This window comes from Desmodus rotundus, chromosome 7, assembly GCF_022682495.2.
Source record: "Desmodus rotundus isolate HL8 chromosome 7, HLdesRot8A.1, whole genome shotgun sequence".
Lineage (NCBI taxonomy): Eukaryota > Metazoa > Chordata > Mammalia > Chiroptera > Phyllostomidae > Desmodus > Desmodus rotundus.
Window position 1 is genome coordinate 21,274,138 of NC_071393.1, and position 17,328 is coordinate 21,291,465.

The 17,328-nt window shown below is 59.6% G+C and overlaps 1 protein-coding gene across 1 annotated transcript; it reads left to right on the plus strand.

Moving 5' to 3' along the window:
• The first annotated feature begins 275 nt into the window (after nucleotides 1-275).
• Nucleotides 276-15,774, plus strand: ROBO3 (roundabout guidance receptor 3). The gene is made up of 28 exons (XM_053928412.1): nucleotides 276-622; nucleotides 3,521-3,847; nucleotides 4,221-4,378; nucleotides 4,798-4,918; nucleotides 5,012-5,150; nucleotides 5,433-5,560; nucleotides 5,805-5,929; nucleotides 7,100-7,271; nucleotides 7,588-7,793; nucleotides 7,999-8,080; nucleotides 8,384-8,549; nucleotides 8,933-9,099; nucleotides 9,548-9,669; nucleotides 9,828-10,053; nucleotides 10,262-10,383; nucleotides 10,631-10,802; nucleotides 10,916-11,101; nucleotides 11,880-11,903; nucleotides 11,986-12,028; nucleotides 12,211-12,350; nucleotides 12,646-12,840; nucleotides 12,968-13,106; nucleotides 13,244-13,456; nucleotides 13,816-13,967; nucleotides 14,078-14,188; nucleotides 14,396-14,557; nucleotides 15,037-15,221; nucleotides 15,522-15,774. The coding sequence occupies exons 1-28, from the start codon at nucleotides 463-465 to the stop codon at nucleotides 15,531-15,533; spliced, it is 4,155 nt and encodes a 1,384-aa protein (XP_053784387.1). The 5' UTR covers nucleotides 276-462; the 3' UTR covers nucleotides 15,534-15,774.
• The last annotated feature ends 1,554 nt before the right edge of the window (nucleotides 15,775-17,328 follow it).

Below are 17,328 nucleotides of genomic sequence, written 5' to 3' on the forward strand. Positions count from 1 at the left end.
CCAGGCAGGACAGAGCCCGACCGAGCCGCCTTTCCCATTTCGCGGTCTTTAAGAAAGGAGGGAACTCCAGCGTCGCCCAGAACCGACTCGGGGCTCGGGGCGGGGACTCCAACTAGCGCTAAACTGCTCTAGTCTCTGGCCCTGCTAGTGGCCGTCGGGGAGGAGGTGGGAGGGTGGAGAGTGTCGGATTAATCCCTTAATTACGCTGTGATCGGCGTGGCACCTGCTTTCCGCCGCCCAGCTCCCGGGGGACCGCGGCTCTGAGCGCCGGAGAGAAGGACGAGGGAAGGCGGAGGGCACGCGGAGGCACGCGCGGCACCGGGCGCCGGCCGGCGGGACAGCGGCACCGTGGCTGGGGCGGAGCGCAGAGGCTGTAGAGGGGCTTGCGGCTCCCGGCCCGCGGGTCTCGGACCCAGGGCCCGGGCCCCGAGCCCCCTGCCCCGGTCCCGGCCGGGTCGCGCGATGCTGCGCTACCTGCTCAAAACGCTGCTGCAGATGAACTTGTTCGCGGACTCCCTGGCCACGGACCCGTCCAACTCCAGCGACCTGCTCTTCGGCTTCAACTCCTCGGGGGCGGCGCTCAACCACAGCCTGCTGCCCCCGGGAGAGTCTCCTCTCAACGGTAAGCCCCTGCCCCGTGGGGATGCCGGGTCCCGAACGGGCTGGGGTCGGAGGGCGGTGTGGAGGGGAGGCCAAGCGCTCCAGCCGCACGTCTGGGCCGAGGGGCGCCCCCCAGAGCCTCCCCGGGCGGTGGGCCCCAAGGGGTGGTTTGGGACTTTGAGCACCTGGGTGGGGCGGGGGGTGGTACCCGCGGAGAGCGAGGGTTTGGGAGGAGACGGCTGCCGAGCCCCTCCCTCCCCAGCTCCCCAGCCGAACCCCGGCTGTCCCAGCGCGGGGCGCCGCCCCTGGGGGTGGGCGAGGGCGAGCTGGGGGATGCCGGGACCCACTGCGGGGAGGGCAGCGGAGGGCCGCGGTGGGCGGCGGGCCTGGGCCGCGCCGAGCCACTTGGGGGCCCCCCCCGGCGGCAGGTTTTCCTCCGGGACCCGAAGTTTGCCAAGAATTCACTTAGGACGGGAGTGAGGTTGGATGTGTCGGCTAAGGGCTGCGACCTTTTCAGGACACTTACGAGTTCGCCCCTTAGAGAGGGCTCGCAGCCGGCCCACCCGGCAGAGCTGCGGCGGGCACGCAGCGCCGGCGGCCAGGTAGTCAGCGCTAATTATCGTGATTAATAAGTGGCCGGGGCCGCGCGCTCGTCCCGCGCCGCGGGAGCCGGGGAGAGGCCGGAGCTCGCCCCCTGCCGGCCGCGTCGGGAACTCCCGCGTTCCCTGGCACCTTGGCCCGAGGTCCCTCTGGTTCCTTCCCAGCCGGGCGGGACCAATTGGCTTCCTCCAACTCGAATCTGGGGCGACTGCTGTGCTGGAGACCCCAAGGCAGGGAGAAAGGAGACCTGGGCGGGCTGTGTGTGTGTGTGTGTGTGTGTGTGTGTGTGTGTGAACTCCAGGTGCTGGGGGGAAGCCCCAGAGCCCCATTAGCATGACCGTTAGCTATTCATTAGCTTCTGTGGAAGCCTCTCCTGAGACCCAGAATGACAGGGACGAAATTCCAGAGAAAGGGCGCCTGCAGCTGTGTCTACAGGAATTAGGGGAAAGCGCCCACCATAAAGGTGGGCTGCGCAGGAGGCAGCGGGAGGAAGGCGGGGAACGAGCCGGGAGTCTCCAATCTCCTGACCTCCCAGTTCCCCGGAGGTTAAGCACAGAGCCCTGCTCACAGACGCCTCACACACGCGCCTGCACCCACCTAGCGCTCTGGCAGAGTGGTTTCACTCTGCACTGTCTGCGTGAGGTTTGTAGGGAAGGAACTGATGGTCACTTTGGTGGCGAAGGAAACAAATTCAGAGAGGATGGACAGTACCCCAATGGTCACCAACGCAGGACAAATCTTGGCAAAACAGACCTGCCTATTTCCATCACATACGACGGCTATGCAGAGGGCAAAGGGGAAGACTGGGGCCGGGTGCAATCTGATCTGATGCAGGTAGAGACGGTAGGAGCCAAGATAAGGTCAAGTGGGCGGGGAGGAAGAACCCTTAAGTAATCTTAGAACGGTCACGTTTATTGAGCTCCCCGAGTGCTTTGCACACAGTGTGGTCTTATGATGACCCCTCACGACTTCCGCCTCACAGATAAAGAAGCTGAGACTCAGAGAAGCTCAATAATTTGCCCACGTTCTTACAGCAGCTAGTGTGGAAGTTTGAGATTCCCGCCCTGCTGGGTTCCAGCCAACCCCTGACTTCTTAACCATTTCCGTGCTGCTCGCCTCGGCCTTTACCTACACTGGGCCTGGGGTGGGATGGAGGGGAACTGGGTGAGAACCAGACGTTTCCATCCAGAAGGGAAGTCGAGAAAATTACTCTCTTTCCTAAGTGGGAGGGAGACCGATCTTCTTGTCCCTGGTCCGTTAGAGACGCTCCCCAGGAGAGCGGCTACAGGCAACCCATCCAGCTTCCTCTCCATCGGAACTCCTGAGTGTGGGCAGGAAGTAAAAAACGCAGCCCCACTCCGAGGCTGCAAGCAGAGGGCCCCGCGGATTCTGGAACAGAGTGGGAGAAGCGGAGTGGGGGCGGGGGGTGGGGGTGGAGAAGTCTAGTAGACGCTGATTGGAAAAGGATACAGATTGCGCGAGGCGGCAGCGGCGCCTGCTGGCCGCCAGGGGTCACAAAGCCACTTGCGATGAGGCTGGGGTACGCGGGCAGGGAGGGCTCTGCGATCCCGGGTCCAAAGGCACTGCAGAAGACCAAGCGAGCAGAAGTCTGCGGACCAGTGAGGGGCGGGAGCAGAACACGAGGTGAACGGATCGGAAAGAACCGGGGAAGGAGAGGAATTCCTTTCTCAATGGTTCTCAGCCTCTCTTGGCTGCATCCACCTGGAGAACAATCTGATGAACCCTGTGCCCTCCCAGAAAAAAGTGTTACTCACGTTTCCACTACTGTTTGCATTGGTTCAATTCCTGTCACTTCACAGGACCCCGAAACACGACTTTCTGGGGGTGTCAACAGCAGAAAGTGCCAGCTCATAGGCTCCCAGGCCCAGCCCATCATTCACACCTTCCCTGTCCCGAGGGACCCCAGGCCTGGACACGTTCTCCCTGTCGCTGCCCAAGACCGCGCTGAGGCGGAGAACCCAATTTGTCCCTGGTGCCCGAGTCACAGAGCAAGGACACCTGTGAACCAGTGCGGCTGCGGGATGAAACCAGTCAGCTAGAGGCGCGGGTGGCTCTTCACTCGCCACTAGACCTGGCTGGAGGGGAGACAGGTGTCCCGACTCCTTGACTTATCTGCGCGTCTGTAGGCACCTCCTTTCCAGTCCAAGAATGTGGGGGGCATCTTCCAAGAAGAAGAACACGGACCCTACAGAGAGAGAGGGTGGGCAGCAGTGACAGACAGGGTCCTTTTTTTCTCCGGAGCCTCCGTCTTTCCCCAGCTTCCCTGTCTGAATGCTCTGTGTCCCTCCCATCCCCCCAGGGACCAGGGTCGGGCCGGAGGACGCGATGCCGCGCATCGTGGAGCAGCCGCCAGATCTGCTGGTGTCGCGAGGCGAACCGGCCACGCTGCCCTGCCGTGCGGAGGGCCGGCCCCGGCCCAACATCGAGTGGTACAAAAATGGGGCACGCGTGGCCACCGCGCGCGAGGACCCGCGCGCGCACCGCCTGCTGCTGCCCAGCGGTGCCCTCTTCTTCCCGCGCATCGTGCACGGGCGCCGCGCACGGCCCGACGAGGGTGTCTACACTTGTGTGGCGCGCAACTACCTGGGGGCGGCGGCCAGCAGGAATGCTTCGCTGGAAGTGGCAGGTGAAGGCCCGTCGTCAGCTGGTTGCGCTAGAGCCTGGGGGCGCGCGGGAGGGCGCGGGGTTAATCCCGTCCAGAACTGGTCCCATCTCCACCGATTCAACGTTTTCCTTTGGAACCCTAACTTTGGTTTCTAAGGCCCACGCCTGGGCCTGGTATTTTCGCACCTGTGGCGGTTGGGGGGCGGGGGGGGGAACGGTTATATACAGGGGTGGGCAAAAGTAGGTTTACAGCTGCATTGTGACCTTCTTTTGAGTTAATGAAACTATTACAATAATAACCCACCTGTCTTTTTCTATACAAACAACTGTAAACCTGCTTTTGCTCATCCCTGCTTCCTCTCTCTCTCTCTCTCTCTCTGTCTCTTTCTCTCCAGTCCTCCGCGATGACTTCCGGCAGTCTCCTGGGAACGCGGTGGTGGCAGTAGGGGAGCCAGCTGTAATGGAATGCGTGCCCCCCCGCGGCCACCCGGAGCCAGCGGTGTCTTGGAGGAAGGGCAACGCCCCAGTCAAGGAGGAGGAGGGAAGGATCACGGTGAGGCCCCGCCCCGCCGGCAGACAGGAGGGGCGGGGCCCCGCGCTGGGGTTCCGACACCTGCGTGCTGCAGGAAAGCCTGAATCTGGGGGCGATGGAAGGCAGGGGATAGTGCTTGGGGCGACAAGGCAGGTTTGAGATCGGGATCTTGGCTGACTAGAAGCTGAGGGTGAGCTGCTCAGTGAGGGACACGGGAGGATGGGTGAGATGAATTTGGGGTAAGACGGCAGGGAGCATGATGCTCCCGGGGACCAGTGGGAGAAAAGACGGACGTGATCCCCACCTTGGGCAAAACAAAGATTCCTTATCTAGAATGGGTTTCCTTCCCTGGTTTTCTTGATGAGTTTGTTGTGAAAATCAAATAAATAAATATGCTTTGATGGCTACGAAGGACCAAGGTTACTGTTGTTACTCCGCAGATCCGTGGAGGGAAGCTGATGATGTCACACACGCACAAGAGCGACGCGGGGATGTATGTGTGCGTGGCCTCCAACATGGCAGGGGAACGCGAGAGCGCGGCGGCCGAACTTGCGGTTCTGGGTAGGCGCATGCAGTACTGGAGTTACGGGAGCAGAGCCTGGGGAGTAGCAGCCGTGCAAAACCCCTGGCTGTTCGCTCACTCCCACTCCGCAGAGCGCCCCTCATTCCTGCGGAGACCAGTGAACCAGGTGGTCCTGGCTAATGCCCCTGTGGATTTCCCATGCGAGGTGCAGGGGGATCCCCCACCTCGCCTGCACTGGCGCAAGGAGGACGGAGAACTGCCCTCGGGCAGGTGAGAATCCCCTTCCCCCTGCCTGTGAGGAGACCCAACCTGCTTAAGAGTGTGTGTGCCCTGCCCCAGAAAACTGGAAGGCAGACCCCTCCTCACACAGAGAAGTCTGTGCGCAGAGATATGTATGGACCCGCCCTCTCCAGTCCCCACCTCCCTTCATGGAGCTCCGGTCCCTGTAGAGGCCGGCCGTGTCTCTGTACCCTGCCCTGGTGTCTGTCCTGGGGGAGACAGAAGGGGTGTGTAGCTATGGCCAACCCAGCCTGGGGGTGGGGAGTGGAGCAGGTATGAGATCCGGAGTGACCACAGCCTTTGGATTGGCCGCGTGAGTGCTGAAGATGAGGGGACCTACACCTGTGTGGCGGAGAACAGCGTGGGCCGAGTGGAAGCGTCTGGCTCCCTCAGTGTTCACGGTGAGACCCGCCCCACGGCAGGGGTGGAGTGAGGGAAGGTGGCAGGTGGGCCGAAGGAGAGAACGAGGGAGAAAGGACAAGCCAGAGATGTGGGGTCACCTGCGACTTGTAGGAGAAAGAGACGGGCTAGACAGGTTAGAGCACGAGATACTCAAGCCAAGCTTGGGCCTCTATCTCCTGTTCCCTCGGCCTCCCTTCTTAGTACCCCCGACTCCCTGTTCCTTTTCTCCCCTCCCCTTGCCAGTGCCACCTCAGCTGGTGACCCAGCCCCAGGACCAGATGGCAGCCACTGGAGAGAGCGTGACTTTCCAGTGCGAGACCAAAGGAAACCCCCCGCCTGCCATCTTCTGGCAGAAGGAGGGAAGCCAAGTAGGTGCCAGCTCCTCGGCCCTTCCCCCCAGCTTCTCCTCTGGGTCTTAGCCCCCTCCCTTCTCTCGGGGTTCTGCTTTACCTTCTGTCCTCCCAGGAACACTTGCAGGTTATTTAGGAGCATTAAATAAGATTATGAACATAAAAAGACCTGGAATGTATCCAACAGTTTTTAAATAAATGATACTATATTTAGGTGGTAGGGAACAGTCCTGCATAGTAATTCCTTGGAATCTTTCTCTTTGGGTCAAGGCTGTCCCGCGGATGCAGCAAATCCAATCAGAACCCCCCTTCCCCAGACCCCTGGGGCCTGGGCTTTCATACACTGCTCTGGAAAGCAAGTGGCTCTGCGCCAAAGTTTGCTCAGGGCTGAACAGGACTTGCTCTTCTAGTTGTTAGAAGCCTCCACCAGGGGGCGCCCACAGTCCCCCCTCTTCAATGTTAGCAAACAAATCCCAGAACACAACTGGAGTGAACATTAACTGAAGTTCCAACCCAAGTGAGTTCCTGTAAGGGAAAGGAGGAATCTTGCTACTAAAAAACAAGATCAGTGTAATAAAATGACTTAGATTAACCTCACCCCACTGGGAAACCGGGCCACCTATTACCTCATTCCAAATCCGCTGCCACGATTTTCCCAGCGTCTCTAGCGTCAGTCTGCTGCATTTTCATTAGATTCTGAAATGAATAAAAACGCTGATGGTAGTAGAGGGTGGGAATGGGTGTCAGCCAGGGGCTCAGCATGGTGCCATTTACCCTGAGACCCAAACCTTTGTCACTACGTTCCAAGTATGTATCTAATGTAAGACGGTAGAGCCAGAAAGAAGGGGAAGGTATTGAACATTTATCACGCAATGTATTAAAAGAGTCTCATATGACTACTTCTTTTAGTCTTCATTACTATCCTCTAAGAGTCATATTTGGGGGAATTGGGCCTCAGGAAGTTTAAATAGCTTGCACAGAGCTGGGAAGTACATCCCAAGATCATCTAATAAAACCGCTCATTTTTGTGAATAGGTTTAACTAGTTTGCGCAAGGCCACAGAACTGGCTGGGGACGGAGTAGGAATTGGAACCTTAGGATGCTCTGGATTCGGGCGTTGGTGGGAATGGGGAGCCCTCTGCCAGCTGCCTGCTCTTCCCCTACCTTGGTTCCCTGCTCTGTCCCCAGGTCCTGCTTTTCCCCAGTCAGTCCCTTCAGCCCACAGGGCGCTTCTCAGTGTCTCCCAGAGGCCAGCTGAACATCACCGCAGTGCAGAGTGCGGATGCTGGCTACTATGTGTGCCAGGCTGTCAGTGTGGCTGGCAGCATCCTGGCCAAGGCCCTGCTGAAGGTAAAAGGAGGTATGTGCATATGGCAGTAAGCCAGGACCCGTGGCCCGGAAGGAAATGGTGGCTTAAAGCGATCTGTTTTTCTTGGATTCTCCATAATAAGTCTGCAAGGGGCGGGGTGTGCTCTTGACACAGGTCCTTGAAGTTTGGAAGTTCGGCACGGAAGTCGCTAATAGATGGCTGGTTCCAGGCAGAGGCTATAGCTGGTTATGGAGGAGGGAGAGGTGTGGGGGAAGGAGAGATGTGGAGGACCCGAAAACGGGGACAAGGGGCTGGTTGCCTGAACCGAGGATCCTCCTCTGAGATACCCAAGTTCTTCCTCTCTCAGCCTCGACGGATGGGCTGCCTCCCATCATCCTCCAGGGACCAGCAAATCAGACAGTGGCACTTGGCTCCTCTGTGTGGCTGCCATGCAGAGTGACCGGGAACCCTCAACCTAGTGTCCAATGGAAGAAGGATGGGCAGTGGCTGCGGGGGAATGACCTACAGCTCAACCTGATGGCCAATGGTACCCTGTACATCACCAACGTGCAGGTGGGTCTCACCCTGGGGCCCGAGTAGCTGAGAACGCCCAACTCCAGAGAGTACCCACTGGGACTCAAACTCCATTCTAACCGTCTGCTCTCTCAGACCACCTACAGTGTACAACCTCCTCCCCATCCTTCTGAATACCCGCCTCGACCCTCGCACCCTCCCTTGTTCCACACCCAGCGTGCCAGTCCTCTCCCCTCTCCTACAGGAGATGCACCTGGGCTTCTACAGCTGTGTGGCCCAGAGTTCCACAGGGGAGGCCGCCTGGAGTGCCTGGCTTAGGAGGTGGGGTGAGTTTCTCCTCCGCCCCCTACTTTGCTAGCACCGTTCTCCAAACATCCTTCAAGGCAGTCAATACTCACCCAACCCCAGGACTGGCTTTATCTTCCCAATGCTGTGGCCGTGGTAGTGGGGGGAGGAAGGCGGAAGTGGTGTCCTCGGGAGGCGGATGTGAGCAGCATGTGCACTGTGTCCCTCTCTCCACAGTCACTGTCACAGCACTGTCTGGTAATTCTCCCCAGGGCTCCTCTGGGGAGAAGGCAGTCTACATTCTTTCCCCATTCTTCTACTTAAACATTATCTCCTCACTGCAGAAGACGGGGGAGAATCACCAGACCCGCCTACAGAACCCAGTACCCCTCCGGGGCCTCCCTCTCAGCCAGTGGTCACCGAGGTCACCAAGAACAGCATTACCCTGACCTGGAAGCCCAACCCGCAGGCTGGGGCCACAGTTACCTCTTATGTGATAGAGGCCTTCAGGTACAGAGAAAATTTTGAGTGCAAACCTGGAATGTTAAAAGGAGGGGACCCTGTGCCCTTAAGGTCTTTGCTATTGTGGGGAAAGGCTTGCCCGTTCCCTATCCCAGGGTGAGGAGGCCATAGGGGGGCCATAGAGAATGGAGGAGCCCTGGCTGGTGTGGCTCAGTGGATTGAGCACTGGCCTGCGAACCAAAGGGTTGCTGGTTCGATTCCCAGTCAGGGCACATGCTTGGGTTGTGGGTCAGGTCCCCAGTAGGGGGCCCGTGAGAGGCAACCACACATTGTTGTTTCTCTCCCTCTCTCTAAAAAACAAAAGAGAATGAGAGGGAGTAGGCAGGTTGGAGGTTGCTTGGCTCAGACAACTCTGTCACTTCCCATTGCAGCCCAGGGGCTGGCAACACATGGCGGACAGTGGCAGACGGTGTGCAGCTGGAGACACACACCATCAGTGGTCTACAGCCCAATGCCATCTACCTGTTCCTGGTGCGAGCTGTGGGAGCCTGGGGCCTCAGTGAGCCCAGCCCCGTCTCTGAGCCTGTCCGCACCCAGGGTAAGGCTCGCGGGGACGACAGTCACACTGCACATGGCGCGGTGGCAGCTCTTTCCCGCTGTGCCAGGGCTACACTGGTGGCTGGCAGGTCATGCTTCTGTCTCATTGAGGGAACAAGAGGAGAAAGAGGAGGAGGAAGAGGGAGGAGAGGGGGAGGGAGAGGGCGCAGGGAGGAAGAAGAAGGAGGGGAAGAAGAGAGAGGCAGTGGCAGGAGGGTGGGGTGATTCAGCCACCTTGGTGGCTCCTCACTTCTGAGTGTCTTACCCACAGCGTATGTAGAGTATCAGGACTCCCCCCACACCAAGCCCCTCTCGACCCTGGGGTGTGCCCTGGAGCACTAAGCAGTGCAGTCTGTGGGGGGGGGCAGTCCGAGGCAGAACTTAGCATACAGTCAGTCCTGGCTGCCTGTCCCTGCGGGCCCCTGCTGAGTGGGCTCTTTGGTCAATAGACAGCAACCCTTCCAGGCCAGTGGAGGACACATGGAGAGGCCAGCCGGGACTGGCCGAAGTGGCTGTGCGCGTGCAGGAGCCTGTAGTCCTTGGGCCCCGGACCCTGCAGGTGTCCTGGACTGTGAGTGTGCTGTAGGGATGAGGTGAAGGGCACAGATAATGGTGGGGGACGTAGGGGCCTCCAAGAATGGGTACAGGAGAGTGGGAAGTGAGCGGCTGGGCCTGGAGGAATTGTGTGGCCCTAGCCTCTCCTGGTATGTTTCCTCTTGCCTCCTACAGGTAGATGGCCCGGTCCAGCTGGTGCAAGGTTTCCGGGTGTCTTGGAAGGTAGCAGGTCCCAATGGGGGAAGCTGGACAGTGCTGGACCTACAGTCCCCAAGCCAGCAAAGTACTGTGCTCAGAGGACTCCCCCCAGGGACCCGAATTCAGATCAAGGTGCAAGCGCAAGGCCAGGCGGGGCTGGGTGCTGACAGTCCCTTGGTGACTGGGAGCATTCCTGAGGAGGGTAAGGGGGTGGGGCACCGATCTGCTGGATGCACAGGAGGGAAGTGGGAGTGGGGGAGCATGGGAGTTTGCAGGGGAAGAGTGAGGCAGGTGGGTGGGAAGGGGGTGCTTTTGTTCCCGAAGGTGTTATAGCTGGGAGGGGGGAGCTTGGGGCCTGAGGGGCAGCTTGCAATGACTGTGTCCTGCTCACCGAGTTCTACCCTGACCAGCCCCCAGTGGTCCCCCCCAGGGAGTGGCAGTGGCCTTGGGGGGTGAAGGCAACAGCAGTATCACTGTGTCCTGGGAACCTCCACTCCCCTCCCAGCAAAATGGGGTCATCAAGGAATACCAGGTACAGGGTGTGCGAAGGGACTGGGTGGGAGGGGGAGGAGGACCAGGGCTAGGATTAGGAAGGATCTAGTGCTGGCTTTGTGGCTGGGGATGGGGCTCTGGGAGGGGAGAGAGGTTCCAGTGTTCCCTCTAGGCTGAATTATGCCTGGTTAAGCCCCGCTGTGCGGTTCAGAGCGGCAAGTTTCCACGTGAGGCCAGAATCCGGTTTCTGACTCTCAACCTGGGTCTTGGCCCCCCACCCTCCCCAGATCTGGTGCCTGGGGAATGACAGCCGCTTCCACCTCAATCGGTCCGCGGCGGGTTGGGCGCACTCTGCGGTGCTCCAGGGACTGCTGCCAGGTGTCCGCTACCGGACCCAGGTGGCAGCGGTCACCAGCGCTGGCGTGGGCGTGGCCAGTGCCCCGGTGTCTGTGCAGCTGCGTGAGTCTGGAGGTGGGGGGTGGTGGGCGGGCGCAGCTGGAAAGTAAAGGGGGTCCCGGAATGGCTCCTGGGTTTCCAGGCCCCTATGCTGCTCATGGCTCTGACCCCCACAGCGACCCCACCGGAACTGGAGCCCGCGCTCGAGGTGGGCCAGGGGCTGGCGGAGCGGCTGGCCAGGGTGCTGCGAGAGCCGGCTTTCCTGGCAGGCGGGGGTGCGGCCTGCGGGGCGCTGCTCCTCGGGCTCGGTGGCGCTCTCTGCCGGCGCCGCAGGCAGCGCAAGGAGCTGAGCCATTACACAGGTGAGAGCGGGCGTCGAGCCGGGCACCCACCGCGGATGGAGGAGCCTGTGGAACTCCGAGCGAAGAGTGGGCGCGGAGGGGGCGGGGCCAGGAGGGGCGGGGCCTGAGTCTGAGTCTGGGGGCGGGGTAGGGCTTGCCCTTAAGACGCCTTTTTTTTTTTAAAGTCTGGAAAGAATTTATTAGGAAGCTTTTTAGTCACAGTGAATGAAAAGCCATGGACAGAAGAACCGAGATCTCCAGATTCTGGCACTGGGCTTAAAACACTAGTTAGAAGCTAATAAACACTATCTTACCTAAGTCCCAATCTTACCTCAACCAGAGACGCCCACGAACATAGAAATGAGATGCCCGTGCTCCCCAGACTGCTTAACCTAAGGCAGTCGGTGTCCGAAAATGGGGGCCAGTCTGGAGAAGAAACGTTCGTGGGGGTGGACCTGGTAGGAGGGGGTGACCAGGAGCCCAGGCAGTACGTTGCCAGGCGGGGATCTGGTTGGAGACTGAGTTCTGCTACCTCCTAGTAAGGGGCGAGTCTGGAGAGATCTCAGTTTCCCTGGATCAGGGGTTCGCAATCTTGGCTACACGTGGGAATCCCTCGGGGAGCTTTAAAGAAACACGGATGCCGGAGTCCCTCTCACTCCCAGAAATTCTGATGAAATAGGCCCAGGGTGCATCCTGGGTGGTGGAGTTGGATCCGGGCCAAGGAGTGGACAAGAGTGTGGGTATTTCTGAACTTTTCCCATTTCCCCTCTTCTTTCTCCCATGGGATCCTTTTCGGAAGCCTCCTTTGCCTACACACCTGCAGGTAAGCCACCACGGACTGCCTTGTGGGGTTCAGACCCCAGTACTGGCTCTTCTCTGATCCGGTCTCCCCTCATCCTCCCCAGTGTCCTTCCCACACTCAGAGGGCCTCTCGGGAGCCAGTTCCAGGTAATTCTCTCAACTCATCTCCTGAGCATCGTCCCTTCTACCTTGCTTTCCAGGCCTCACTACCCCTTCTGCCCCAGACTCCACCACTACCGCTGTCCTATTGCTCCTGATCGCCCCTGTCCTCCTCTGCCTTCCCTGGCCTCTCAAGCTTTCTGCCCCAACGTTCCCATGCTCTCCCTCAGGCCACCTGTGGGCCTTGGCCCTGCTCCCTACCCCTGGCTGGCAGACTCCTGGCCCCACCCATCTCAAAGCCCCTCAGCCCAGGAACCCAGGGGAAGCTGCCGCCCCAGCAATCCCGACCCAGATGACAGATATTACAATGGTGAGGAGTTCTAATTCCCTCAAGGGCCCACCTGGCCCCAGCACCCTTCTCTCCTCTCAACCTACTGGGGCACACTGAAGGGAGCTGAGGAGCCCTAGTGTTCCTGAGGCTGGTGAGCCCCCGGGAGGATGTGAGTTGGGGGAGTGACCCCTGCATCCTGGTTTGGAAAGTAAGGTTTGGGGCAGGGGAAGAAGCGATCTGGCGGGATTTCCTTTTGCCCTCCATTCTGTTGTCCTCTGTTTTTCCGTGTCTGCCCCTGCCTCCTCCCCTGCGCCTCCCTCTTTCTCCTCCTCAGAAGCTGGAATCTCCCTCTACCTGGCTCAGACGGCCCGGGGCGCTGCTGCCTCTCCCGAGGGTCCTGTCTATAGCACCATTGACCCTGCCGGGGAGGAGCTGCAGACCTTCTACGGGGGCTTCCCCGCAAACTCCTCAGGGGACCCGGGAACCTGGAGCCCGTATGCTCCTCCGGAATGGAGCCAGGAAGACAGTGGTATGACTCCAGTTCCTCATGCCCCACACTTCTCCTCTGGGACCTAGCTCAGCATTTCCTCCTGACAAGTCTTACCTCGGCCTCCTTCCTGCCCAAATATTGGTGTGCCCCGTCCTACTCTCCTCAGGGCCCAGAGGAGGCAAGGTGAAGCTTCTGGGGAAACCTGTGCAGATGCCTTCCCTCATCTGGCCAGAAGCCTTGCCACCCCCTCCTTCTTCCTGTGAGCTGAGCGGCCTCCAGGGACCTGAGGAAGAGCTCGAGGGCAGGTAAGGATGCATCCTACAACAGATGCCCAATGTATGGGGCCAGCCCAGGGCCACCTTCAGGGCAGGGCAGAGAGCTGGGAGAAGAAGGGAAGTGGCCACAGGAAGGCCATCCCCACCCTCCTGCCTCTTTTCCCCAGCTCAGAGCCAGGAGAGTGGTGCCCGCCAGTGCCTGAGAGGAGCCACCTGGCAGAGCCCAGCTCCAGTGGAGGGCGCTTGGTCCCTGCATCCCGAGGGGAGACCCCTTCTCCCACACCTTCCTATGGACAGCAGTCCACAGCCACTCTGACCCCCTCACCTCCTGACCCTCCCCAGCCCCTCACTGACAATACCCATCTCCACCAGGTACCCAGGTAGGGAGGCCTAGGGCACCTTGCACATTGTAGGCCCTCGTACATACCTGTTCAGTGGGTGGATGGGGGAGGTCTCATGGCTGTATGAGGGTGGAAGTGTGGTTCAGGGAGGAACCCAGAGGCTAATGAGGTCCCTTACCCACTTCAGACGGTTTCTCCACTGGAGTGACTTTGCAAGCTCCTGGAGTGTTTCAGAGACGTGGCTTTCCTCCTGCTCCGCTAGCCCGGGAGCCCGCGTGGGGGGTGGCTACGTGTCGTTCATCTGGGTATTAGGCTGAGTGTCTAACACAGTGCCTGGCACGTAGTCGGCACTTGGTGTTTATGGAGCAGACACGTGCTAAGGCCTTATGTCATTGCAGGAGGGTGCCCCTTGAGCCAAGTTCCCCTCTCAGTGGGTCCCAGCCCACTCTGAATAGCCACGAAGCGAGGCCTGTGGGCCTGGCGGCTGGCCCCACAGCCTCCCAACACTTCAGCCCCAGCCCTGTCCCTGGCACAGCCAGCAGTGCCCCAGGTGAGTCTGTAGAACCTCAGCTCGTCCTGCTGTCCCTGCCCCAGAGCTCGTGTACCCTTCCTCCCAGACCTTCTCTCACATCGCTCCTCTCCTGTCTCCTAATGCTGCAGGGAGGACCCGACAGGTGCCTGGGGAGAGCACTCCTCCGCTCCAAGGGCCCCGTGCCCAAGTTCGGAAGAAGCCTAAGGCTGTTCCCTACAGGCGGGAGCATAGTCCTGGGGGTGAGGGGGCCATGGGCCTGGGGGGCGGTGACAGTCAGTAGCAGAGACAGGGAAACCAAGGGTGAGCCCTGGAAGCTAGGGAAGGAGGGAGCAGGCCAACCCAAATCTTGGGCTGTTCATTTGCAACCTCCTAGTGCCCAGGAGTAGGGGTGGGAGAGGCTGGTACCAGGGAAGCAGGAGACTCTACTGAAACAGGTCTCTCTGCAGACTTGCCCCCACCACCCTTGCCACCACCGGAGGAAGAGGCAAGCTGGGCCTCAGGGCTGAGAGCAGCAGGCAGCATGTCCTCCTTGGAACGGGAGCACAGTGGGGAGAGAAGAATGGTGCAGGCAGGGGCCCTGGGGACCCATCGAGGCCCCCTCCTGGACGGTAAGGAGGGCCAGGGCGGGCTGGAGGGCCACTGCTATGTATGAAGGTGGGCTTTAGGACTGGGGGCTGATGGGACGGTCCAGACAGTACCATCAATGGACTAACTCCAACCTAGCTCACCCCTCAGTTTCAGTTGGGTCCCCGAATTTGATCAACACCAAAGACACTTGTCTCTCCAGCTGCCTCGAAGCAAATCCCCCCGAGGTTCCCAAGGACTGAAGCCCCAATGAGGAAAGAATAGGGATGGGTGTTCTGTCCCTCCTTCCCCGAGGACAGAGGTCCCTGCAGGTTTCTGAACACACATTATGTCAAGGCCATGGGCTGGGCACCCTGCTTCTCAGCCCCCACGATGACCTGAGCCCTTTGCCCGCCCTCAACTCTTCTCCCAGAGCTGGGATGGTGGTTGGGGTGGCATAGCGACCCAGTGGTGGCGTTCTGCTGCTGCCTGGGAACAGCTGCCCTTGTCTCTTGTGCTGCAGAAGAGGCCTGGCCCCCTTACAGCCGACCGAGCTTCCTGTCCCGGGGCCAGGCCACCAGCACCTGCTCCACAGCTGGCAGCAACTCTTCCAGAGGCTCCAGCAGCTCCCGGGGCTCCCGGGGCCCTGGCCGGAGCCGGAGCCGGAGCCGGAGCCAGAGCCAAAGGCCAGGACGGAAATGCCGAGAGGTGGGGGCTAGGGATCACAAAACTGGGAGCGGAGGGCTAGGGAGGGGGGACCAAGGGATGACTGGAAAGAGGAGGATGAGGAGGCTTGCAGGAAGTGAAAAGGAGAGGGCCCAGGGAGTGAGGGGCAGGAAGAATCCTGGAGAACAGTGACAAAGGTCAAGACAAGATGACACATTGTACAGGAGGCTGGGGACCCACAGAAGTGGGTCAGGGGTGAGGCTGACGAGAAAAGAGGCACATCCCCTCTTGTGGCCTGTTTGCTCTGGGCCAGGCCTTGTAAACCAACCTTTCTCTCTCTAGGAACCAAGATAACCCTTGAGATGAGCTTTGATGAGAATATCCGCAGTTCCACGGGGAAAGGCTTGTCCCAGGGCTGGGAGCCTGGATGAGAGCCCCTCCCCTGGTAAACGAGGGGGTGCAAAGAGGAGCAGGGAGGGGTCTCTTCCCTCCCAGCAGTGAAGTGGGGCTCCCTGAACCATTGGCCTAGGAGCCAGAGAGATAGCGTCCTACCTGACACCCAGCTGCCAAAAAGACAATAAAGAGTCCCATCGGAGTCCTGGGCCATTTGTCTGGTTTTTGCAGGATGGGGGGAAAGGCGGTCGCGAGGGGTGTGTATCAATGCGCTTCCTTTTGAACTCTGTCAAAACTGTGCATGAGGACAGGGCTGAGACCCGACCTGTCCTGCCTCCCAAAGGAGCTGAAGTCACTGTCGCCCCAGTTACAACCAGAGGGACTTTCCAAATGACCAACCAGAGGAAACTTGTCCTATCCTCGGAGAACTAAGCCAGGTCCTCCCTTAGTGCCTCCTGGGGGCGGGGCGAGGGGAGGGGCAGCGTATCTTCTCTCGTGCAAGGGAACATGCCCTGGTAATAGTAATTTTTCCAATGGAAAGAAAGGAGGAGCTGATGGAGAAACCCTGGCGAAGAAGGAAAACCAGGCTTGTCAAACCCCTGGCCGCCTCCTCACAGGGGGTGTGTGCAGTCACCTGCTGGCCTGATCTGGCCGAGATGTGATCGGTTTGGCTGGCACAGAATTTCTAAAACTTTTGGCCACGAATGCCATAGTGCCTGTCACCCCCCCACTCACAGTCAATACCACTCACTGGTTGGCTGAGGTCTGTTTCCTTCTTGTCTGCTCCACCCCGGGTTCAGCAGCCTCCCTGGACTCTCAGGGCATTGCCCCTGTCCTACAGGGCCAGGCTCTGACCTCTCCAGCCGCTTTGGCCTGAACGCGTACAAATCCCTTTTCCTCCTTTGGCCTAGCGAACAGGGTTGGAATGTTTTTAAAAGGAATTTTACCAGGAAGCTAAAAGAAAAGTCAAGTCCTTAAAAGGAAAAGCAGTGAGAAAGAGGGAGGATGTGTATTTGCAGCGCTGGGCCCTGCCCCCACCCCAGGGCCACCCCCAGCAGCCCAGCCTGGCCAGAGGGGGTAGTCCTGGCAGCTCCAGCCCCCGCCCCGCCTGGCTCAGCCTCCAAAACAGAGTGGCCTCCAGTAGAGCTTCTGGGGTCTGGGGCGTTACCGTCCTCTTTCCAATGGACCCTCCATGAAGGAAGGTGTCTTCCTGTGGCCCTGGCCATGTTTAGCACATCCCCCCAACTTGTGGATTCGGCCCTTGACCTTTCCTGCCAGGTGAGGAAGGTGCCACTACCTGCCCTCAGGGACTTTCCGGTGGCTTAGGCCCTGGGAGTCCTGCTCCACCGTTTCTCTGGTTCGCTGTTTTGGGGGAAGGGCATTCACTGGCCAGCCGTGACAGTGGTCCCACTGTTTGTGGGAAGAGCTCCTTTGCCTCTTTGAAGAAACCACCTGTGACTTGTCTTCGGGGAGGGGCTGGGGCCTCTGAGAGCTGGGGCTGTCTTCCCAGGGGAGGATGCTAAGACCAGTGGACCCGGACAAAGCCCCAACTCTCCCTTTTCTAGATTCTGCTTAAAGTTTGGCTTCAAAAATGAGCATAATTCTCCCCTTAGTCATAGGACAGAGGCGAATGACACTCCAAAGTGCCAACGAAGCCTCCAATGAATGCTTGCTCCCTTCCTAGAGCAGGTGACTCTCCCCGATCTCCAGGGGCCCTCCCCAAAACGATGCTCCGGGGAAAGAGCTCACAGAACCC